The following is a 13,872-nucleotide window of genomic DNA, read 5'->3' on the forward strand; positions in this document are numbered from 1 at the left end:
TTTGGCTAAATCTACTGTGCGCGAGATGTATCGTGCGCCCTCACATCTGGGCCACTCACACACAGAGGTGAGGGTGTATTTCACAAAAGAAGTGCTAATCCAAAGGCTCATACATCTTGCGTACCATACAGCATGCGCACTGAAGACATGCTCTTAATTTTTAGCCTACATATACAAAAATAGAACTTTCGGGGATTCTGGCAGTGTATAGTAGGTTTTTGCAGTGTAGATTGGTTCATCGGTTCATCCAAATCATAAGCATGTTGACTGATTTATTTCACGAGTTGAAACTTTCTAATTAGCTTGAAAAGATAGAGATTAAATATTAGGAAGGAAAAAATCATGCCGCCCTGCCCATTTTCTCTATATTAACTTATAAATTGAAAAGTAGTAAGTTAGTAACTAGCATTCTGACGACTATGGAAATTCTAATTCGAGATGTAAAATAATATAAACCAACCAGGCAACGACCAGATTGTGAGTGGTATTAAATTGTATATAATGAGGTTGAATAGTATTGTTCAAACTAAACGTTTGTCATGTCCGCCACCAAGCTTAGATCCACTTAATATTTCTTTCACATTTTCAAAATCTAACATTATCAAAACAATTTTATCAGAATATAGGTTTAACTGTTTAAGAAAATTTGTCCAAAATCATGAATGCTTAGAGAATTTTTTTCTTCTTCTTTTCCTTTCGTTTTCTTGAAGGCTTTCAGGCAGACTCGTGTCAAACTCGTTGAGGTTTACAATTGGCAGTTGTGGAATTGATCATTTTGCATCCACCGACTCTGAAGTCAGAACTACTCTTTCGACATGTTGTAGGGCTGAGAAAATTCTTGTGGGCAAAGAATATTTAAGAGCAAAACAAGAAGTCCATGGATTTCCACTTAAATATCATATCAGTCAAAGATTTTGAACCTTTTTTAAAGCTCAAATGCAAATAGAATATTATGTAAAACATACCAAAACAACGAGACAAGAAATATTACACCAAGTTGTGCTTGCGCAACTGGAATAGGGTGATTTTGAAGTAGAATAGGGGTGATTTTGAAGTGTTCCACCTCCAAACACCCTGGCAAAGTTTTCACTAAATTTACATCCTTTTTCTTAGTTTTTTAGTGGTGGAAACATCTACTCTGTTTAGTCCAAAACTATTTTATTCTAGCCGAAGTTCTAACTGACTCTGCTAGAAAGAAATGGGAATACTGGAGTGCCCAATAAAACCCGAGTTGCAAGGGATATATTGTTTTTCTCAAGTTTCCAATAGCATTTCAACATTATAATACATCCATGGCACATTTCGGAGTGAACTTTGAAAGGATCATTCAACATTTTGCGAACCACCTCACCTTTAGCAGGACACAAAACGGTGCTACAAGTTCTTACCACCACGATCTGATATGAGTGATGCAGCAGCGGCAGCAGCAGTGGGAACAACCCCAGCAGAAACACCCGGTTTGGACAAGTGCAGAAGCCTACAATACACATAAAAATCGGTCCAGTACCAAAAAAAATGTTAGTATTAAAGAAGAGGAATCTATATTTTGTATTCCAAAAATAGATAAATTCAATCTCTATTCTATTTTAATCTTGCTCTTTAAAGACGTAAACAATGCAATGACCATCCAACTGATGAAACATTCTTCGTTCTAAGACCAAATGTGACCAAGCAGGGTGTTCTAACCAACAGTGTTAGCTAGCTCTAACTGTGACTATAATTAGATTTCTCATGATTAAGCATTTTCGACAAGCATCCTCGTGTTATGTTGAAAATTTATATGTGCAAAACACATTATGCAAGCACATATGGGACTGCTAGCAATTAAATATGGCAAATTGCTTAGTAATTACTCATTTTAAGGGACACGAGATTCTTACGGTGCAAGATATTCGCAGAAGGATGAAACAGCTGCAGCGACTTCATTGTAGTTATCAGCAGCTGCAGGAGCGGTCACTTCAACCAATTGTATACCAGGTGTCACTGGAATGGCCTCCTCAACAGCATGGAGCTTTGGCATTTTATGAACTGATGTCACAGAAACCTTGAGCTGGGCACTCTTTTGGAAATGGAAAGAAAATCCCACCTTGAGAAGCTCGTGATCTAATTTGTAACCAAGTGAATAGAAGAAGCGAAGCACGTTCTTGCTTGCTTTGCTTTCTACCATGGCTCTCACCACAACAGAAAGTTGCTCAGCACCAGCACCTCTCATGGCACCCCCAACATGTCGAACAGTCCTACACATTACATAATATGAATTCTTACCTAATTCACATGCTTTGATCAGATGCTACAGTAATATTCCAACAACAAATGACGCCTTACCAAGTCGGTACAGATTGTTCAAGGTCACACAAAAGTCGAACTTCTGACGATACGGAGCCTGGAAAGAAATTACCTTTGTCTTAAACACGACTATTTTAACATTAGTATAAAATAGGCATAAAACATATAGAAAAACTCATTACCGCGTTTAGAGCTAGTATAACACAAAGAGATGAAGTACATTTAAAGATATTAGCCTTACAGTGAGTGAAAAAGAGATACAAAATCTAGTCATAAAGCCATTCATAACAATCACCAGATGCTCCAAAAATGAACATTGCAAAGGAAATGCTTGTTTCTGCGGCATGTAAACATAAATGGATATAACTAGAGACACAGCCAAACCTTAACCCTTCAAAATAGTCATTCTTTCGGTGTGTAGACATAACAAACCACTCACAACCAACCTCCTAGTGTTCGCTAAATCATTGACAGTCACCTTATATTGGAATATAAGATGTATAAAGGTGCATGGAATCACTAGGTCGAGTGTTATCTTAGTAGATTCAGGATAAGACTCCTACAGTAAGCTCAATCAGATATTATTAGGAATTGATTTGATATGATTGGCAAAAAAGTATTTAGTTTCAATGTTGAGTCTTTGTGATATCTATTTAAAGTTAGTTACATGATCCTCATATACAAGGTGCCACACCCGCTCCGGAACCTCGATTCTGCGCTCCCCACTAGGATCCTCCTTGGAACCTCGCTCCTAACTAGTTGGGATCTCACTCCTTACCAGTTGGGATCTCGCTCCTAACAAAATTGGTTCTATATCTATATAATATAACTTGGTATTAAATATTCATTTATTTTAAATTAACCCTTTTCATTTTATGTATTAAGTTAATGAATAAAAATTGATGTGTGTGACATTTTATAGCAATATAATGGATTTCCCCGATTTATTTATAACAAACCTAATAATATGTTCACTATTTTTACTACAAAAGTTGTAAAAATACAAATGGAAATCTTCCTAGGAAAAGGATGTAGAACTCGCATCAACAATGAACTCCGTTTCATATTTGTCATGTTTTCAACAATATATTCTATGGTAACCATTTTTATTTAAATATATTTTTTACACATTAGACAGACGCTCCTTAGGCGCTCCTTCTCCTATGTCTTTTTTAAAACACCCACTTCCCCGCATCCGCTCCCGCTCCCACACCCGAACCCGCACTCGCTCCTGCTCCGTGCAACTAAAATTTAAACTAATTGAAGTTATTCAATAAGTCATCCAATTGTCAATGAATTATTCCTTTATCCAAATTGATATTGGTATCAAGAGCTTAGGTTTAGAATCATGGGTTTAGTATTCATATTTTGTTTGGTTTAACTTTTAGTAGCAATAATGTTGATTTCCATGCATCCTCAATCCCATGATTATGTTTGAATCAAAAGTAATTATCCTCAATCCCATCACCATCACCATTTTAGTCACGGTGACGACTCATCCTCCAATTAAGACATTGCTAAACCTATCATGCTAAATGGAACACTCAAACCAGGTTATGATTTTTTATGAATTTTTTTTGTCGTCGTTTTTTGTTTGGTGGGTTTAGTGCTGATTCTGGATATGCAAGCCTCCTTATGGTTTGATATACTCCGTTGATAATGCAACCTCACAAAGAGGAGCTTTTTTGTTGTTGTACATTATGAAGAGGAGTCCATCGTTGTTGGTGCTATCTCAAAAAGAGCTTTCTCTAAGGGCCTGCTTGATAAATTTTCCCACTTGTTAGGCAAATAAATAATGGGAAAATAATTTCCCACTTAAAAATTTGCCAAACAAATATCTAGTGGGAAAATTTATTTTGTTTTGTCGTTGCTTGTTTGCACAATTGCATCAACTGGCAAATGAGAAACAAATGCCCAAATACATTCTAATTTTGTAACTTTGTGACTCGATGCTTTTATCAAACAACTCTAGAACTCATCATTCAAATAAATTATTCGAATATCCCCAGCTAATATGATACCTTCAATACAATTGTTTTCACTGAAAAAACATAAATTCTCATCAATTAAGGCTAGAAAACCAATCACCTTGATTGCATTCTTGATTTGAGAAGAATTAGGTTTGAACCCCATCGTTCTTAAGTTGGAAAACCATAGACTTCATTTGCTTCAAAAGGGAATCAACATCTTGTTTATTAAAATAAAGCAAGCCCAATGATTTCCCAATTGAAACACCATAAATCAACACAAACTCTTCATTAGAATTACTAAGAGCATAAACGGGTACACCAGCAAGACGCTCTTCAATATCTTCAGTAGCTAATGCGAGGTCGAAACAATGAATAGGCAAGGATTGGGTATGGTTAAAAGAAAGATTAGCCCAAAGGAGTTTCTTCTTGTGTTTGAGTAAATGAAGTAGAAGTGAAATTGGAAATGGTTGTTTCAAGGGTATGTTTAGTTTGGTGGATAATGGTCTGGAAGTGTGGGTTTTGGAGGAAAGAAGAACATTGGTTTTGGATATGATGAATGGAGTTTTGAGAGAGAGAGAGAGAGCGGAAGAGAGAACTAGTATAGCAAATGATTTGCCAAATTATGGATGAAGTTTCTGGCAAAATATATCCACCCTCAACTTGGATTTATTTTTCCCGCATCAAATCAAGTGGGAAAACATGATGAGTTTGCCGGCAAATGACAAAAGAGTTTGCCGAGTCCTAAAATGGTACCAAGCAGTGGCAAATGCCCTTTCAAATGGGAAAATAAAATTTGCCAGCGGGAAAATACTGTTATCAAGCAGGCCCTAAATACATAGTCAATTTGATTAAATCAGTTTCCATATTATAAGTTTCCAGTTCATCATTGTAATCTTTATATAAACCCAAAGGGTCAAGTGTATTATGTATCTGGATATACAAACATACTATTAAAAAACTAAACATTAACCTCAATGGGTGCATACAGATATTACAGTGACTCAACATATAAACAAAACCCTTGATTTGTACCACTCGAATCAAATCAAATCAATTCCTAATAATATCTGAATCTACTAGGATAAATCTAAACCTAGTGATTCCATGCACCTTTATACATCTTATATTCCAGTACCCTACAAACAACCTCCTAGCATCGCTCTCGGTCATTGAAAGTCCTTTATGTCCGACAAGCGACGGTAATACTGAAGCCATTGGATACCTATTATGGTATTGTCCTTTTGCACTTATCCAGAAAGGGACTGTATGGACAGTGGTTTTACTAGTAACAGAGAACAGACCTTCTATACTGTCCACACCTTGGTCCTATGTTTTTGGTTCAGATGGAAGCATAGAGATATTTGACCATAACCTCCACCCAAAAGTGCAAAACCATCAAGTATGAGAATTACAAACATTTCTAGAAACCTCCCCCACCCTAACTTAAAGAGCATATCTTTGTCATATGTAAGTCCCTTTGAGGAAGGTGCGTGTTAAATAAGGATACTGCCTGCAAGGAAAATCCTGGAAGAATATTTAGAAATTCTTTAGGTCAGTTTATTGCAGGTTTCACTTTCTACAATGGGATTGCAATGAACAACAAACTGAACCCTCACATTTTGTACAGTAATAAACAGGCTAAGAACCTTCATATTTCATGTTTGGTGATTTAGATGGACTGATATGCGATAACCAAGAATATGTTGGAGACAACTTCATAAGACTGGAGGATGAACTCAATTTTCCAGAGCTGCAAGAATGAGTTGACACTTGACACATTACTCCAAGATCCACTAGATGAAATCACTCCTTTTCAGTAGCTTAAATAGTTTATTATTGATTCATTGATGATGTTTACACACATGACCCCTTGGCTTGAGATGTAACTGAACTCGTAGTTATTAAACAAAGAAAGAAAGTTGATACTTACCAAGATTCGGTCCACTTTTTAAGCATAACTCGTGAATCCTAAACCGTTCCTTAGGAACTCCACAAAGGCCTTGAAGAAGAATCTCAAGGGCTTCTACATGCTGCAAGAATCACTTAAATCAAGACGGTCATCAACAAGAACTAGTTCAGCGTCAAACCAGTAAAACTAATTTTGTTCGGTAATAAAATTTAACAAGAATAAATATGATATGGTTGGAGTAAACTTAAAATTATACCTGTGTCTCTATAATTCCTTCAACAGCACACTCCATGCGGCTCTCCATTGTTCTAGTTCGCACTCTACAAAAAAGAATATTTTAAAATAAATGATACAGTAGAAACAATTGGGTAAATTTTGTTAAAACACATTTCAGTAATTAATGGAGAGTAAATATTTTGCTAGTGAGTATAAATTTAATTTAATTTTACCTCGCACTTGCCGAAAATTAGACCAAAATCGAAGGATATAAAAGTGTAATTAAGATTTTCGTGTATTAACACTTTTTAAGTAGTCCACCTCCTCATTCTTGTATCCTTCGATTACACTTTTATATCCTTAATTATATAGGTGTTTGTTACTGCCGGACCCATATTGTGTTGGGCATACCCCAAAAACTAAAACACTTATTACAAATGTGTCATTGGTCCCAAAAGTTGTTTTGTGTTAGGCACCTCCCAGACTAAAGTGAATTTGACTTGTTGTAACATTTTCAACCCTTTATTTCTTCTATTATCTTCTCTTTTCACCATCAAAAAGCTTAAACCCTTAAACCCTAACAATAACACTAAACACTAATGGAAGAACCCAACCCCATTTTAGAACATGAAGATGAAGAAGAAAATGTAATGCATCATGACCCCATTCAAGAAGAAAATATTAAGAATAAGGTAAATCTAAATTAAATATAATTATGCATGTAGTAATTATACATGTAGTAATTATGCATGTAGTAATTATTGATTTGTACAGTGATTGGACTGAAACTGGACTGAAAAACAAAATTCAAGGCTTAAACGACCTGGGTAGATCGTTTTTATTGCACACCAAACGGTGTGGCCACACCGTTTGGCCTTAGTCCCAAACGGCATAGCCACACCGTTTCGGATTTGAACTGGGTTAAAAATGGTTTTGTCTATTTTTTTTTACTCTTGAACGGTGTGGTCACACTGTTTGGCCTTAGTCCCAAACGGCATGGCCACACCGTTTGGCCTTAGTCTCAAACGGTGTGGCCACACCGTTTTGGATTTGAACTTGGTTAAAATGGGTTTGTCCTTTTTTTACTCTTGAGCGGTGTGGTCACACCGTTTGGCCTTAGTCAGGGCGGCATGGCCACACCGTTTTGGCGCTTAGTCCCAAAGCGGTGTGGCCACACCGCTTTGGATTTGAACCGGGTTAAAAATGGTTTTGTCTGTTTTTTTGACTCTTGAACGGCATGGCCACACCGTTTGGCCTTAGTCCCAAACGGTGTGGCCACACCGTTTTGGATTTGAACTGGGTTAAAAATGGTTTTGTCTGTTTTTTTGACTCTTGAACGGCATGGCCACACCGTTCAAGAGGCAAAAAAACAGATGTTTTGTGTTCTGCATTAGATTGCGTTCTACATTAGATTTGTGTGTAAATTGTTATTGATTGGATAATGGTAGACCTTTTGTGAAAACCATGGGGTTATAGTCTGGCCACTTTTCTAGCAAACGCAATGAAGTAGGATATTGTCGTGGGCTAAGCAATAAATTCAAATGAAGCAATGCCATTTACTTTCGTGCTATGATGAATCCATAGACTCATAGAGGCAATAATACACAACACAACATTTTGCACAGAACACAAACAAAAAAATAAAAGTGTAATCAATCAGGTCAGGCAAAAGAACAGTGTTTGTTTGTGTAATCAATCCTGACCACCTAAATAATAACCAGACACCCTCCGAAAGTACTAATAAAGTTTTAAAATCTATGTTATCAAAATCTAAAATGTGAGCGGATAAGTTCTTTGAAGCCGGGAACTGTAGTAACATGTTTCGAGGAACGAAATTTCGGGGGTTAACATGTTTGTTACACATGCTCAAATACTTTGACATCCCAACAAATGACACTACAGTTCTCCGGACTTAAAAGTCTGCAATCTCTCCGGTAAGTGGACATAACTTTCAGCAAATAAGCGGATATATAACAGGACCATCGCTTTCTTGCCTAAAGAGAGGGCACTCAAGTCCGAACCCGTTTCCTCACTTTCTTAACTTCAACTTCTTCAACATTGTAACCCCGCACCAAGAGGAACACTACAAGTCTTATAAGGATGAACATTGTAAGCAACAACGTATTACAAATGTTTAGGATAAAGCCAAATATAATTAACCATGCAATAGACCTTTTGCAATCATTAAGCGTAATATCTATTCTATTAAGGTCTCCAGTCCAAAGATTGATTACGTCAGCGGTCAAGAAGAGCAAACAAGCTTCTATTAATGACCCTATAAGACAAGTATCTAAACACAACAAAAAGATTTTGGTATTCATAAGAATGGCTTTCTAAATCCGACTCCAAACCCGGCTTGATCTCACAATCATGAAACTCATAAAGGAAAAGTTATCATGGATTTTAAATTTGCGAAACATCATTGTCTTCATATATCTAGCGGACATTAATCACCTAAAGGAATAGTCCAAATAGAGTGTACCCTAGAGCAAAGAATTAAGTTACTCAAGCTTCGTGAACTGTAGTAAATACCTATCAACTACAAGTCCATGTGCACTAATTCCTCATTCAATGTACTCTAACGTAGCAGTCCAAATCCTCAAGCTTCAAAAACTCTACAAACAACATAGCGACTACAAATCGCGAGTTTGTTTTACTCTAATAACTGCTATACACTAGCACAATCCTTAAAGCTTTCCAGTTTCAAAGTCAACATGTGTGTGTGCTTTATTCCTGCAAAACTAACCTCTCCACTTGCTTCCTCATGTTCACCATTTCCATTTCCAACACTCGTCCCAACACAAGATAAAAGGAGGTAAACTAACCAAACTCAACATACCTAAATCCTATGCTAACCACTAAACCCTAAACTAACCAAACTCAACATACCTAAATCATATGCTCCTTCACGATATCGTCCGCCAATGAACTTGCACCGAGTCAAATGGTATGCCTCCATGAACTCGTTCCGTGCATCGTCTGGAATCGCAGTCCCACCCAATTGCAGGCTTTGAATGAGCAAGCGAGAAATTTCATCGACGACGGGGTCTGGCAGTAACAGGATACACCCCCCAACACAATATGGGGTCTGGCAGTAACAGGACTCATTATAAAAGTGGAAAACCCACGCCTTTTTTAATTTGAAGTGAAAAAATTGATTATCCGGTAACCCCACCTAAATTCATTATAACTTTTTCTAAAACAATGAAACCCCCACGAGCAACAAGTTTTCTTCTTTTCGACCTAGAAAATGAAGTGAGACTTTGGACACACCTGGTTTGCAATTCTAAAACCCTCTTGGGACTTTGGGTTTTCTTTCTTTCTTTTTTTTATTAAGTTTTTATGTTTTTAAAGGAGAGAGCGTGATATGTTTTCGTTTTAAATTTCGTAATACCAACGGTTTCTAATTATACCTTACGGTTTAAAAAGCGTCATAAATTATTTCATACAATTCTTGGAATTAACGTAAAAAGTACTTAACCCACAAAAACGTTACTAACCCTGCAACGCGAAAAAAGCGTTTCTAACTGAATTTTTCGTGGCGTTACAAATTTCCTGTTTTGGTGTAGTGGCAGGGACTCGAATGCTAGGAATATGAGCAAACACTATTGAAAATGGAGCAACTCTTATTGGCTCCACAAGGTTTACACTTATTGGTTCTAAGAGAGGGATATTCTCAGATGAATTTACAGCCAGTATCCTGCCATTCAGCAGCATCGTCTGGCTGTGTAAGTCTCCGTCCTTTGCTGTAAGGTGGTACTCTTCCCCTTGTGCTTTGTGTGCCTACAGTTTGTCTTGATCCTCTAGGTATTCGAGCAAATCTTGTTCTTGGAGATTTGTGTTCGTGATTCAAAGTCCATGTTCTCTTCGAGGCAGTGGTTTCAGTTGTAAGGTGTACGTTAACCGTTGTGTTGCCATCAAGATTGATCAGTAGCACAACAATTCCTTCCTATAAGATTTTCAAATTAGATTAATCAATCAGAAAGCAAACCTTCAACAATGGAAGTGCACCAAGTACGTTATGTTCAACTTACTGATTCTTTGGCACAGTGCCCATAAGCACGGATTTTCGTTGTCCCTGTGAAATTTGTTGACAAGACATTTCTTCCCATAAGTTGGTTCCAGAGAAGAGCACTGCAGACAATAAAAAAAGTTCAGTGAATGGGATTTATAACTGTGTATATATATGAGAACAGACGGTACAGTGCAACAAGAACCTGTAGTAATCGGGGTTTGGTACAAAAGTTGTAGTATCCAGTAAGCCATAATTCCCGCCAATTAGTGTTTGCCGGCAGTATGTTTTCGTACCATACTTGGATGCCATACCAAGCTGATCCAAGTACCTAGAATGACATTCAGAGAATCAACCCTTGAAAATAGAAAGTACACGATTTCCAAATAATTCCGTGTGCTTACCAAAAACTAAACACAAATGCATTCGTTACATGATTATGGCCACTGTTATAAGCTCCTCCAGCTTCACCAACCCATGCAGTAGCAGAGGTTGCAGACCTATCAAGAATATTCTTGAGGTTGCTGAATGTGTTCATCTCACCATCTAGATAGCTTGGATTAAGAATCTTTTCAACCAGGTGTGAATCTACACCTGCTCATCAACAAATAAAATGATCAATGACTCCAACTATACGAGAGTTCAACGCACCAAAATAAACTTTTGTAAAATAAACATACCAGGACCAAGATTGTATATGTGGTGAGTGACTATATCCAGCGAACCTGATGTTTTGTCTACGAGTTCTTTGTACCATTTCCCGTCAAAGAACCCACCTGGTGCTATTATTTGAGGTTTAGATTTGAAGCCCCTGTATACATCTTGCACAACTGAGTGGAGCTCGATCACATCAGAGGCGTACTGCGCTGCTGCAACCCTTGTCCCAACTCCATTACCACTCAATTCATTTCCTAACAAGCGAAAAAGGGGTTCCAAAAAGAGTAAGAAACTAAATTTCTCATCGTAAAGAGTAGACTCCCGCTGACATATATACATTGAGAAAATAGAATCATCACTACATCTAAATCAAAGTATATAAATGTTCAAGTGGTTAGCCTTCAAGAACATTGGAGAGCTGGACAAGAACCAGAAAGTATCACTAAGCAATGTTATGATATGCAAGGTACAATCTCATTACAGAATTTTTTTACCTAGAACTGTGAAAATATTTATAAAAGCTGTCCTAAACATGCTGTAATTTTCAAACTGGCAAGAATCTTCAAATAGAATAACTAAGTACGTAGGTATTGGTCCTTGTGTGTCAGTTTTAGCTGGTTTTAAGTTCCCTCTACAGCTTTATGCAACAACGAGAGAAGTTCATACCAAGCTCCCAAGCGTAGATATTATAGCCTTTGTTGACGCTATAACGAATAAGAGACGCAGCATTTGAGGAATTCCAAGCTCCTACTGCAGACCCATCAGAAGCAATGGTTCTTCCGTTCAGTGCATTTAATTCAAAAATGATCACAGCCCTGAACCACAATTAACGATTTAGTTAAATGCATTATGTAGAATGTGTTATATATCAGATAGTAGTACAAAGTGACACACTACATCCAGAGAAGTGAGACATTTTACAGAAAACTTGTTACCCTGCTTGTTTGAAGAATCTGTTTAGCTCATCCCATCTAGGCATAGGGAGGCATCCTTGACTGAAGCTGAACAATTGCGAATCATTTTTAATAAATTGGGTACGTGGATGATTAGAATCCCCAACGTCATATATCACCTTATCTTGCAAGGTACTGTTAGAAAAATGATTTGCTCAAATCCATTTAAATATGAATGAGTAGTTTGTCTCCCAAGTTACCCCACTTAAGATGAAATGGGTTTTTCTCAAAACAAGACGTAATGTGAGAAAAACCTTTTCAAAATGATGCATTTGTTTGAAACATGGATTATGCGAAAGGTGCGACCTTTTCGAAATGTGTAACCGGTTTGAAACCGCATCATGCCGAAAAGGTGCAACCTTTCGAAATAGGCAACGGTTCAAACTTGATGCTTATATGCCGAAATGGTGTGTCCTTTTCGAAACATGTGACTTTTCAAAGAGTTGCTTACTTTTTCCCAAGAGTCACTATGTTGTTTTGAAAAGGCACCACTCACCTATAAATAGTGGATGAATTTGGAGAGAAGAATACACCGGATCACACGAAGTTCGATCTCTTTTCTCTCCCTCCGTTCTTAGTCAAATACTATGTTGTGTTATTTGAAGTCTATAGAATTGAAGTGCTAGCTTTCTATAGAAGGAAATCCGTTCTATCTTGGGAGATAGTTTCCCATCAACCTTCAAGCACCGTGAGGGGAAAATATGTCTTAAGGGACATAGTGTATCTACACTAGGCCTCGGATTTAATTAAGAAGTACAAGACACTTACAAGACAAAAAGGTTTGTATAGTTTGGTAATTGGTAAAGAGTAAGTACAATTAAGTTGTATATTCCTAACAACTTAAGATGATTTCTTTTTCTTCTTCTTTTACCGAACGTAATTTGTTTATTTTTTTTCTTTTTTTTTTTTTGGTTTAAAGGAAATACTTGAAGGTGTGTTTCTATTTTAGAATAGAAATGACAACACCACCGAGGTTCTCCTATTCATGTTGTTCCTATTTCATTTGTTAGACCTACTAGTTCGTTGAATGGTATGAACATTTTGGTCCCCGATGATGACCTTATGTTCGTAGGAAGTGGAACTCAACAACTACTGGTGTCTACTAGCAATGGTGGATCTTGGTTCAACTCATAATGCGTTAATCTCTAAGTATGTATCCGAGGCTATTGGATTGAAACTCGCAAAATGTACAGGCTCTATGAGAGGCTTGAACCAAGAAGCCAACCGGTGAAAGGACTCGCTTTGGAAGATAAAAAAAAAATAAAAAAAAATAAAAAATAAATAAAAAAAAAATATATATATATATATATATATATATATTGTATTATTTGTAAGATATATGTGTTTTACTATTGCGCCAAAGAGTGTCAATAAAGAAGATTGCTTAAGATATTGTTTTATAAGCATACTTGTAAGCAAAATTGAGGTCTTAGAAGTGTTTTCGACACTATATGAATGATATGTGACATTCTTTATGAAGAAGCCTCACTTGAAAAACATATATCTAAATGGTTTTCCAATTTATTGACTTTATCATGAGAAATTGGAAAAATGTGGGGAATTATGAATCTCCTTGAATTAATTAATTCAAAATTGGAAATTTGTTGAAGCATTACTCAAAAGACATCAAATGTGGTGTTTTACTCTAGGAGAGATGCATAAATTTCTTGAAAATCCTCAAAGCAAACGTGCATACAAGGTCCACTATGGAATCAGAATTCATAGCATTGGACAAGGTTTTGGAGAAGCGAGTGGGTTTCAAATTTCTTAGAGGATATTCCAAATTGGGCTAAACCTGTGCGGCAGTGTGTGTATGTTGTGACCGCCAATCTGCTATTGGTAGAGTACTGAGTAGCATGTATAGCGGAA

The 13,872-nt window shown here is 36.9% G+C and overlaps 1 protein-coding gene and 1 pseudogene across 2 annotated transcripts; both read right to left on the bottom strand.

Annotated features, from left to right (window-relative positions):
* Positions 1 to 1,213: 1,213 nt before the first annotated feature.
* Positions 1,214 to 6,701, bottom strand: LOC147521639 (mediator of RNA polymerase II transcription subunit 18-like). The gene is made up of 6 exons (XM_086578280.1): positions 6,615 to 6,701; positions 6,422 to 6,485; positions 6,187 to 6,286; positions 2,326 to 2,383; positions 1,881 to 2,237; positions 1,214 to 1,477 (listed from the first exon to the last, which is right to left on the bottom strand). The coding sequence occupies exons 2-6, from the start codon at positions 6,467 to 6,469 to the stop codon at positions 1,375 to 1,377; spliced, it is 666 nt and encodes a 221-aa protein (XP_086434406.1). The 5' UTR covers positions 6,470 to 6,485; positions 6,615 to 6,701; the 3' UTR covers positions 1,214 to 1,374.
* A 3,110-nt stretch (positions 6,702 to 9,811) lies between these two features.
* LOC147521640 (heparanase-like protein 3) lies at positions 9,812 to 12,116 on the bottom strand (annotated as a pseudogene). The gene is made up of 7 exons (XR_015194328.1): positions 11,986 to 12,116; positions 11,717 to 11,865; positions 11,074 to 11,304; positions 10,798 to 10,987; positions 10,599 to 10,724; positions 10,416 to 10,515; positions 9,812 to 10,330 (listed from the first exon to the last, which is right to left on the bottom strand). The product of XR_015194328.1 is annotated as a heparanase-like protein 3 (transcript).
* Between the last annotated feature and the right edge of the window lie 1,756 nt (positions 12,117 to 13,872).

The sequence above is a fragment of the Coptis chinensis genome, chromosome 1, assembly GCF_015680905.1.
Source record: "Coptis chinensis isolate HL-2020 chromosome 1, ASM1568090v1, whole genome shotgun sequence".
NCBI classification, from domain to species: domain Eukaryota; kingdom Viridiplantae; phylum Streptophyta; class Magnoliopsida; order Ranunculales; family Ranunculaceae; genus Coptis; species Coptis chinensis.

Coding starts and splice junctions, on each gene's coding strand:
- LOC147521639 (XM_086578280.1), bottom strand. CDS start 6,469: ATGGAGAGCCGCATGGAGTGTGCTGTTGAAGGAATTATAGAGACACAG. Junction 2,384..6,186: donor AAAAAGTGGACCGAATCTTG/GTAAGTATCAAC, acceptor ATTTCTTTCCAG/GCTCCGTATCGTCAGAAGTT. Junction 1,478..1,880: donor TTCTGCGAATATCTTGCACC/GTAAGAATCTCG, acceptor TGTGTATTGTAG/GCTTCTGCACTTGTCCAAAC.